Source organism: Spinacia oleracea, chromosome 2 (assembly GCF_020520425.1).
Source record: "Spinacia oleracea cultivar Varoflay chromosome 2, BTI_SOV_V1, whole genome shotgun sequence".
Taxonomy (NCBI): Eukaryota; Viridiplantae; Streptophyta; class Magnoliopsida; order Caryophyllales; family Amaranthaceae; genus Spinacia; species Spinacia oleracea.
In genome coordinates this window covers 15,577,871-15,589,281 of record NC_079488.1, presented here as the reverse complement: position 1 = coordinate 15,589,281, position 11,411 = coordinate 15,577,871, and the positions used below count along the sequence as shown (strand labels likewise).

The 11,411-nt window shown below is 34.6% G+C and overlaps 1 protein-coding gene across 1 annotated transcript; it reads left to right on the top strand.

The window, feature by feature from the left end:
* The first annotated feature begins 1,708 nt into the window (after window positions 1-1,708).
* LOC110778862 (uncharacterized) lies at window positions 1,709-2,615 on the top strand. The gene is made up of 2 exons (XM_021983406.2): window positions 1,709-2,008; window positions 2,097-2,615. Exons 1-2 carry the CDS (start codon window positions 1,971-1,973, stop codon window positions 2,419-2,421), a joined length of 363 nt encoding a protein of 120 aa, XP_021839098.2. The 5' UTR covers window positions 1,709-1,970; the 3' UTR covers window positions 2,422-2,615.
* Window positions 2,616-11,411: the final 8,796 nt, after the last annotated feature.

Genomic DNA, 11,411 nt, shown 5'->3' with positions numbered 1-11,411 from the left:
CTATTTACCGCCCCATATTACTCAAAACCGCCCCATTCATTTACCTATATACCCTCCTTTATTTACCCCCCTTATTTACCCTCTTAACTTCTCAATTCCCACCCCAAATCTAACCACCACCGCCTGCCACCACCGCCACCATCACGTCGTCGGCGAAAAATTGACCGAGTCTTCACAAGAGTTTTTTTTGTCCAGAATTTTTTTTAGAAACTTGTGCATTTTTAGTTTGTACCATGGTACAGGCTTATGAATTTTAAGCTTGGTACAGAATTATGAAATTTTAGCTTCGATCATGGTATTGACTTATGCAGTTTAAGCTTGTACCATGGAAGGAGCTAAAAAAATCATATTCATAAGTCTGTATTATTTAAGGTTTTGATTTTTTGTTGCATTTGATTTAATGTAATCGGGAAAAAAATAGAGACTTATGAATTTTTAGCTCCGTCCATGGTATAGGCTTATGAATTTTAAGCTCCTTCCATGGTACAAGCTTAAATTGCATAAGTCAATACCATGGTCGAAGCTAAAAATGCATAAGTTTCTAAAAAAAAATCCGGACAAAAAAAAAAACTCTTATGAAGACTCGGCCATTTTGTTGCCGACGACGTGATGGTAGTGGCCGACGATGGTGGCCAGTGGTGGTGGGAGAGAATTGGAAAGTAAAATTAAGGGTACTAATGAAAAATAAGGGAAAATAGTGGAGAGGTTTTGAATAATATGGGGCGACTTTTAGCGCTCCACTTATTTATATACTTGCAATAAGGGTAATTGGTTTGGCGCCAATTTGAACGAAATTGCCGCCCTGTTTATCTAGTGTATTCACCCTACCATTGTAACCATGCACCCTTGATAGTTGATATCCCCTTAGTATATCATCCTATCATTCAACCTTGATTTAGTATATTCACCTTGTATCATATTGTTGATTTGGGGTTGCAATCCGTTACCCATTTAATCGGATTGTTTCACAATGACCTCTTTCAATAAGAACCTGTTTTACCCATACCATTCACGACCCACCACCGAACATTGATTAAGTTGCACCTACTTAATTAAATCGTTATAAAGTAATCTTATTACCTATTCCTTTAGTAGTTCATTAATAAGTGTTTTATTTAGTTCATACGCCGTAATAAACTTTACTACGAGTGTTAGTTATAAGTTCATCGATATCGATCACTACCTCAACTTTCCTACGACTATGAGTTATTAGTTCATCGATATTGGTCACTACCTCGGTTCCTTGATATTTTGGCTAAGTATTGCCAATGTATTTTAATGCAATATTTTACCCCTAAAATATCCAATTAATGTTCTACAATTTTGATAACTATTAAAGTTAATTATCGATTTTGTCCCATAAGTTAGTGACCGATTTTATATTAATATAATCTGAAACATAAATGGTCCTAACCTTGATGCGCTGTTAAATAAGAGGATCCAATATGAAAATGAATCCGATGTAACCCGACTTAATCTGTTTCATCTGGTTATAATCGGTTTCAAAGTTAACGATATCGGGTAGGGTGTTGAAACGGGTTCAGATCATTTTGTCAGGTCAGATGACGCAGTTCTGTTAACGGTTATATTTCGGTCGGATTTCAGATTTGGGTCCGTGTCATGCACCAACGGGTCGAAATCGGTCGTCATCAATCAATAATTGACACTTCCTTACGAAAGTAGATCTTGTCATCATTCAATGTTTGACATACAACCACTTACATTTGAATTACAAAAAGTATAAGAAATGTGGTTTTTGCCCGTTGTAGCTGGGTTGATATAAACAAATTATTCATAAACAAATTATTCATCAAGTGCCATTCCCTTTTTCCCAAAATCTAGTATAACACACATGGCAAGTTCTTCAAAAAATCCCCAAAATTCCTCCACCACTAACGGGGGGAGTAGAAGGAGAATATTTTGCTATTGCAATGACGTTGCCGTAATACGGACGGCAAAGAACGGGGTAAATGCTGGCAAGCACTTCTTTGGGTGTCCGAATTGGCCTGTAAGTTGCTATTTATGTGTCAAAATTGGAATCGCTTAACTTTATTATAATTTGTTTAATCAAAATTATTTTTCTTGATGGGTTTCAGGGATCTAGTGCATGAAATATTTGAGTGGGTAATAGATGACTCTTGTTCTAAAAGGGGCCTTCTGTTTAACGATTTTGAAGTGAAAATTCTAGAAAAGGACATTGAGATAGCTGAGTTGGAGATGAAGAACCGTATGTTAGAAGAAAAATGGAAGAAATTACAAATGAAGAAAGACAGTGTTGAAGAAGAATTGCAAGAAATAAAAAATGAGCTTTGTCATACGCGAATCGAGTTAATGAACTGCGGCCAATCTGAGAAGAATTTGTCCATGATGTTGGTGTTCTCATGGCTTATTTTTGCTGTCTTAACTTTGTTATTGAGGTAGTATTTAGGGGTACTTAATCCATGAATATAAGGCATAACAGGAGTTTTATTTCTTTTATGTACTACTAATCTACTACGGCATGTTATTTATGATTAGTGATCAAGATCTATCTAGAAGTCGTATTTTGTTAGAATTATTAAAAATATTAGTGTTTAGTCCATTGAATATCAAATGGAGTTATATTTTTCTAGTAAGATTAATTTGTCCATGTACTAGTTATTGTGTTGTCTGCTTGTGCTATATGTATCCGTCTAATTAAGTTTTAACAAATGAACTTCGATTATATTTTTAATATCAATGGCCATGGTTGACTCGATCAATGACTACACATGTATAAAGTTGGTTTTTTAGAAGAAATCGATTTTATACGATAAATATACAACACCTTACTAATTACTATAGCATTATACGGCACCCTAAGTCAAAACACGCGGCACTAGTTTACTAGAATTACATAAATAGTTGCATACATTTGTTACAAAATATTTAATAATAATTACTAAAAATACATAAAAAGGTTAAAAAAAATACTTACAGAATAAGCAATGAGTGCAACACCCATTTTGGTAAAATGATATTGTTAAGATAGTGTACATTGTAGCAGTTGATGTGACATGTCTATGCACAAAAACAAACAAGATGTATCTCAGTGATTGAGATAGATTTATAATTTAAGAAACCCAAATAATATATCCTTATGTTAAACCAAAATAAATAGCATGGGTCTTGAAGTTTTGGTTGTCTGATTGTCTCACATGAAAAACTCACGCATAATGAGCCGAGATGAGATCTGGATCCACGTGTTTAAAAATGGTTCTACAATATCGTCAAACTAAAATCCATTCCGGTACCGGCCCATTGACCTGGTCAAATGTTAGAAGATACATCCTCCGTCTGTTAATACTCGCACCACTTTCCTTTTCAGGTCGTCCTTTAATGACGTATCATCGCTTATTTAACTTCTCACTGGTCAAACCGGTGCGAGTATTAAGTGAAGGAGGGAGTAAAAAATGTCCACTTATATACAAGTAGTACTCTTGCTTAAAATTGTGAAATGTGATATTGTATGTATCGAATGTCAACATGTAATTGCCTAATTAGTCCCATTGGTTTTGGTTTCATTACGGTAACAATATTGATATTAATACTATTAAAATATAATTATTATTAAATTAGAAATAGGTATGGGGCCGGGCAAGGTTTTATAATAATCTAAGAATAGTGATGGACAAGCGCCATATTGAGCCAAACTGTTGGAATTGTTTATTTAATAATCCAGATTTAAGACTCGAGCTAAAATTTTAATATCGAAACAGTTTTTATAGTATTCGTGTTTGATACTAGTCGACCTTGTTCGATCTTCGACCCCAACCTTTATTCGAACCGATTTTGAACTAGTTCACATATCATTTAAGTTTTTTCCACACATATCAATATACATATTGTTACACTAAAGTATTCCAACACTAGGCTTTGTGTTTAACAAACACTAATTATTAAATTACAAACATCGAGGAGCAGGTTCAACAAGTGAGCATCGGATTACGTTGCCTAACGGGTCGAATCGGATGGGTTCGGGTATTTTATGTAAGGATTCAAATCCGACCACATGACCAAAAACATTAAATTCTCTTATATTTAATTGAATTATAACCCAACTAATAAATAAAACCAATCAAACATTAAACCACACCATATAATTAACATTAAATAAAAACCCCTGAAAAACACTTAATCCTAAATCGTTGACCAAAGGGACTAATTGAATTTATTTATAATGAATAGAAGTTATGTATCACATATTCGGATATTCACATTAAATAATCTAAATTGGGTTTACAAAACCACCCAATCGAGTTTACGCTGTCCAACATGACTAATAAAATTGGTTGGGAAACTATACAGCTGTCCTTATTTGACAAATTCAATTAGGCAATCAGGTTATCCAGTAATAAGTACCCAATTAGGAATTCACGTTCATTGTCTATGTTAAAATGAATACGATATAACCTGGAAAAATCCGTTTAATCTGGTTAATCTCGGTTTCGGCTTGACATCGGGTCGGTTGTTGAATAGGGTTGAGGCATATTGAGTTTACGTTGTCCAACATGAACTATGCAAATTGGTTGGGTTACTATACAGCTGTCCTTTTTTGAGAAATTCATTTACGGAATCGGGTTATACAGTGAAAATTACCCAATTAGGAATCGACGTTCAATGTCTATGGTAATTTGAAACCGATGTAATCAGGCTAAATCTGTTTCGTCAGGTTATAATCGGTTTCGGCTTGACATCGGGTCAGGTGTTGAAGGGAAATTGAGTTTACGTTGTCCAACATTAACTATGCAAATTGGTGGGATACTATACAATTAAGTGTCCTTATTTCAGAAATTTAATTAGGTAATCGGGTTATATATTTAAGTGTAATTAGGAATTCAATTTCAATGTCTATGGTAAACTGAAACCGAAGTAATTAACCCTGCTAAATCTGTTTCGTCGGGTTATAATTGGTTTCGGCTTGACATCGGGTCGAGTGTAGAATCGGGTTGAGTTTACGTTGTCCAACATATACTAGGAAAATTGGTCTATTAAGTTTATAGACCTGCCCTTGTGTGAGAAATTCAATTAGGGAAATTGGTCGGTATACTATAGATCTGTGCTTGTTTGAAAAATTCAATTAGGAAAATTGGTCGGTAAACTATAGACTTGTGCTTGTTTGAGAAATTCACTTAGGGAAAGTGGTCGGTAAACTATAAACATATATGTCCTTCTTTGAGAAATTCAATTAGGGAATCGGGTGAAATGTACGCAATTAGGAATTCACGTTTAGTGTCAATTTTAAATTGCTAGTTATACTTTATAAACAATTGTAGGATTTTAAGTGTTGTCTCTTTTAATGGTCATGTAATAATCATAAGGTTGATCTATAATACCGGATACGATTGTTTTCACACACCACTTGATAGTTTTTCCAAAATTAAAACACTTTGAACAAATTAGTCACCCTAGTCTACCTACTCATTACAACTAATAAGACTATCTTAAAAAAATATCAGTATTTGAATGTTTAAATAATGGAGTGTTAATAGATTGCCACGTGCACCCCCCGTTACCTTCCACTTTATATAATTCCTCACTCCTTTCACACTTTTAACTCCACTTCCAGTTAGCACTCCTTTCTAACTCCACTACTAAGTAATATTCGAATTTCCCTTGATTATAAAATAAACACACAAAATGGCCTATCATGGTCGGAACTCCGCCATGATTTCCTCCACGGTTGGTGCAATAGCGCCACCCAACATCCAGCCCCAAGATCCACAAACAACTAACCAAAATTTGGGCTCAGGGTTAGGGTTCGATCTTAACGGACCGCCCATGATGGGTGTGTCATCGCCGTTTATGCAACAGGTACCTCAACCAAACATGCATGTCACCGGACAATTGCTTCCTTCACTCCCACCACTAAATCATTGCAACATTAGTGATTTGCCACCCCTTCCGCCGTCTATGCTGCCCCCACTGCCACCTTCTTTGCTCCCACCACTAACACCATATTTTCTGTCGGCCCTACCATCCTATCCTCTGCCACCACTTCCACCTTCACGGCTCCCGCCTCTACCCCAAAGATTCAAAGCCATGAGTGAAGACGCAAAAGACGATAGGGTCCTATACCTCACATATCCGTTTGACTCGCTTAGTCTCGTATACGATGACTACACAAGTCGTTTAGGTTGTTCCCCAACCCAGGTTGCAATTTTTCGACCAAATGGTATGCTCATTCCAATTGACCAGATCGCGGGCCAGGTAAACCTCCAAGATGGTGAAACGTTCCTAGTTCGTGGGCTCGTAAGTGCCTCAGAATCGAAATTATTTCCGTCTTGGTTAATTGTTTAAACTTAATTATATACTTTTTTAAATGTGCGAAGTTTAATTGAATTGTTATTTTCCTCTTTATTATTTTTTTGTATTTGAGTTTTGGTGTTGAATATTTGCTCGACTTTATTTCAAATCATTGTGTTTAAATTAAGATTTACAACTTATTCTTCATATGTTACATGCACGATGTATTTATATCAATTAGAATTGCCATATTGTGAGTTAAGATTTGGTGTTGCATGGTTTCTTTTATCAATTTCACAAATTGTTCAGTTGCTTGAAGTAGTTCATTGATTATAATGAGCCTTTTGGGGTTAAATGATAAACCAATATCCGTTGAAACTCATGCAGATTTAATATTGCATAAATCCTTACTAAATTGGATTTGTTATTTAATTTTGATATGTTCAATCCTTAATAAATTGGTTAAAATCCTTACATGACCATTAAATCCTTACTAAATTGGATTTGTTAATTACTAAATTGGATTTGTTAATTAATTAAGTTGTGCCTTTAAATTGGGTGAAGGGAGACAATTGGACTCTTGTACAATTTTTTAATTTTTTTTTGGATTTGTTGTTTATTATAAATGTACGCTTACGTGGAACTGATTTATTTATAATCAAATATAATTACCACAGCCAAATTATGCGAGATATGTCCCATATTATTAATATAAAAATTTAAAATTTTCATTTTCAGGTGCAAGGTATGAATGTCAACACACATGTCTGTTGGTTCTTCATCCGGGCTATGGTTGACCGGCCGTTGTGGTGGGTAGTGAAAGCTCAGTTTCAAGCACAAATATGGACTGTAGCCCAAGACTGGGCTAAAATCTTGCACGTGGAAGCATGATGGATTAAATTATACCGGGAGAACGAGGAGCTAGACGGGGTAAAGTCAATCAAAGGTGCGAATATTAAGAATTGGAGTACATTGTATGGACGCGTAGTAAGACCTTGATCGAGGTGGTACTAGTGTTTGAATGGGTACGCAATTGATGGATGGTGATGATTTTGTGCGTACCCATTATTTTGGACTAGTTGTTGTTATTAGTGTTAATTTGACTAATTTCACAAAAACACTTGTGGTAACAAGGATTTTGGGAAGATGTCATATTTTGCGATGAACACTTAAATATAAAGCTTTAACTTTGCTACTTTAGGGGTTGTAATTGAACTTAATGATCGAGCCTAATGAGGTCTGCCCATGTATAGGGGTTGTAATTGAACAACTTGATAGAACCTAATGAGGTAGGATGGCCATTTATTGGGCTAATGTAACTACTTGATTGAGCCTAATGAAGTATGCCTATTTTTTGGGGTTACAATATTACTACATCATATCAATCGAATTCTTATGTGTTCTATAATCTTTAAGTTGTAAGTTGTAAACGACAAAAAAAAAAAAAAATTGGTCGTACAATATTATTATAGTCAAATGTTATTATTAGTACACAAAATAAATTAAAGGTTTATTATTAGTGCACAAAATAAATTAAATGTTAAGACTTATGTTAGGAGAGTTATGGTAAACAACTAGTATAGTACATGTGCGATGAACGGTTGATATGTTATTGCCTTATTATCCGTCTTAATCAAAAACGATAAAACATACGTTAATAAAATTCATTTCATCTCCGTTTACCACCCGTGTCATACATAAAGTTATGTTCATCCAACCTTTACTTCGATAGTCATATCCACTATATAAATCATTACCCAATCACTAACACCCATAGAATAATCGACCACCTACTTTATTCAGCTAGAGATAACTTCAAGGCGGGGCGAGTGCAGGGATGGCCCCTCCACGTCCGTGCCCACCTAAAATTTCATATCAATCCACACCACACATGATTGGTATAGTACCCATCCCTATCTAAATCCTTGCCTCGCGAGTTACAAAATAAAATATACATTCTCGCTCCACCACACACCCATATACTCGATGAATATTTTTTTATGTTTTGTAAGAGAGTCGAATTACATAACTCTATGATAGAGTATTTGACAATTTGGTTGTCTGATTAGAGTAACTAATTGAGAAAATAAATAAATCATTATAATATGTAGATTAATATTAAAAAAATGTTCATATATAAATAATCCCTTTGATGAAAGATCTGTTAGGTTATGATACATATGAATAAACATAAATCATGCGGAAAAACCATAAAGCCATGAAACATATTATTAACAAATAATCATTTAGCATAATTCAGATGCATACACTTTGTAGCGTGCCCTCCCTAGCTGCGCCCGAACCGAACAAGAACAAGTCTTTAGGACTCCAAGTGTCGTCCCTCCATAGATAGTCCACAGCACGTCCGGATCCGCCTTAAGATTAACTAACTAGAATCGCCCTTAAGGTACTATAGATTTCGGCTAAATAGGGCAAGTGTTTGTGGCTGATGTTTGCTTGAAAATCTTACCTTTGAATACTTCAATTCTCTATTTAAATATGTGACCCTAGGCACTTATTTATAGAGTTTATGGAAAGGAATTATAATCCTATTAGAATACAAATTTATTTAATTAGAATCTTATTAAAACTCTATTAAACAAATTCTATCTTTATTAGGATTAGGATTTAATCATATGACGAATTCCGATAGCATTAGGATTCGTCACGTACACGAGCACACACACACGCATGCACGCCCGCACGCAGGCCTTGCGGCCCACGCCGAGCGCACAACGCATGGGGCCTCGCTTCGCAGCCCATCTTGCTTTGTCGTGCGCGCGCGCCAAGGCTTGGCTGGGCCTGGCCTTGCGCTGGGCCTGGTCGAGCACTTGGCGTGGATCCGTGTGGCTTGTTGGGCGTCGGCCTGGCCTCGTGCTGGGCCTTCGTCTAGCAAGCCTCGTCCGATGCTAATTCTTACGATACGCTTTCCGATTAAATTCCCGATTCCGGAATTCATTTCCGATACGAACAATATTTAATATTTCCGATTCCGAAATTAATTTCCGCTTCGAACAAATATTTAATATTTCCGTTTCCGAAATTATTTTCCGATTCCGATAATATTTCCGATTCTGACAATATTTCCGTTTCCGGCAATATTTCCGATTCCGGCAATATTTCCATTTCCAATAATAATTTTCGATACGTACCATGTTTCCGTTTCCGGCAACATATACGACTTGGATAATATTTATATTTCCGATACGATCCATATTTCCGTTTCCGGCAATATCATTGTTTCCGGAGTATTCATTTCTTGCCTTTGACGATCTCAGCTCCCACTGAAACCAAGATCCGTCGATTCCGAATATCCATAGATGGAGTATTTAATTCCATTAAATACTTGATCCGTTTACGTACTATTTGTGTGACCCTACGGGTTCAGTCAAGAGTAAGCTGTGGATTAATATCAATAATTCCACTTGAACTGAAGCGGCCTCTAGCTAGGCATTCAGCTCACTTGATCTCACTGAATTATTAACTTGTTATTTAATATTGAACCGCATTTTTTAGACTTAACATTAAATGCATACTTGGACCAAGGGCATTATTTCCTTCAAGATCATCGATGCAAGCGGGTCCTATCTAAAATCCATCATCACCCCAACACCCACGGTAAGTACGTTCTATATATATCTCCGTCACCTTCCAAACTTTTCTACATACCTTCCACTTGTAGTGGATGCAGGGGGGTCGGGGTCTCTCACAAACCCTCGCCATGGACAATCTAACATCCCCTATTTCGTTAATAATCCACCTTATCTTTCCAGTTAACTTTTGTAAATATTGATAAATATATTAATAAAATCGATTTTATTATTAGCTATAACATTGATAAAAAAAATATTTTTTAAATTAACTATACATATATGACCGGGAGAGTGTTTCAAAGCAAATAAATTCAAACATGCCCCATCACCAAGTTAGATACATATTATCCTTCATTACTTATACCTGCCCACCAACATCAATGAAGTATTGTTTTTATTTGTCCTTATTATAGTTAAGTAGGGGTGAGAAAAAAGTCAAGGTACCCTGAATTGGAACCGGAACCTGTTAGGAACCTGCAGTTTCGAAACCGGAACCTGCACAGGCAACAAAATGGGAACCTGTTGCAACAGGTTCCGGTTCCGGTTCTCAATTTTTCAGAACGGGTACCCTGCTGGGTAACCTGTACACACCAATTCTAATATGAATCAACCCAAATAAGGGTTTGATCCTTATAAAAATGTTTCTTATGCCTAAAATATAAAGTAATCCAAGATTTAATCAAATATCTATGTTTATTTTCATTTTCATCCGAATCTAAAATTCAAACCAACCCCATCACCAAGGTATAATCTACGATTTACGTATCAAAATGATAATTTTGGATCAAACTTTATGTAAAAGTGATATTACAATCCTTATAATAATTCGTTATAATATAAAATTGTACAATATAAACCCTTATAAGATACTTATATAACAATATAAGGTCTCTTGTGGAGTTACAAAATTTATAATTTTCTACGCCCCACTGCCCCAAAAGAAGTCCACCCACTATATTCGACCAAATATTTGTTTTACCAATCACCATTTAAGCTAAAGATGAGTAAATATATATATATATATATATATATATATATATATATATATATATATATATATATATATATATATATATATATATATATATATATATATATATATATATATATATATATATATATATATATATATATATATATATATATATATATATATATATGTATGTATATATATATATATATGCTATATATATGCTACGAAATTGTTTTGTACCTTGCATATCATATTTTGGTACCGTGAGTACATTTAGGAAGCACGACGTGAAAAAATACAACTATATACCTAGATAGTATTTTTTTTTTATTAAAAAAAAAAATCACTTCATCATAAAATTATTGTTACTTCTTTTATATCATAAGTTTAAAACTTTTATAGAAAATAGAATATCACATTTAATAGTTGTCATCACCCTCTTTTAGTATATTATAATGATATCAGATGTATATTGAAGATCCAATAATGTATGTATAAAATAAAATACAATAGAAAAATAGTCATATACTTTGTAAAATGTAAAGATATCCATGTTATATATAAATAAAATCAATTTTATA

What these genes read in the sequence shown, in the direction of transcription:
- LOC110778862 (XM_021983406.2), top strand. Translation starts at nt 1,971, where the DNA reads ATGCTGGCAAGCACTTCTTTGGGTGTCCGAATTGGCCT. An exon ending in TTGGGTGTCCGAATTGGCCT is followed by an intron (nt 2,009 to 2,096) that starts GTAAGTTGCTAT and finishes GATGGGTTTCAG; the next exon opens with GGATCTAGTGCATGAAATAT.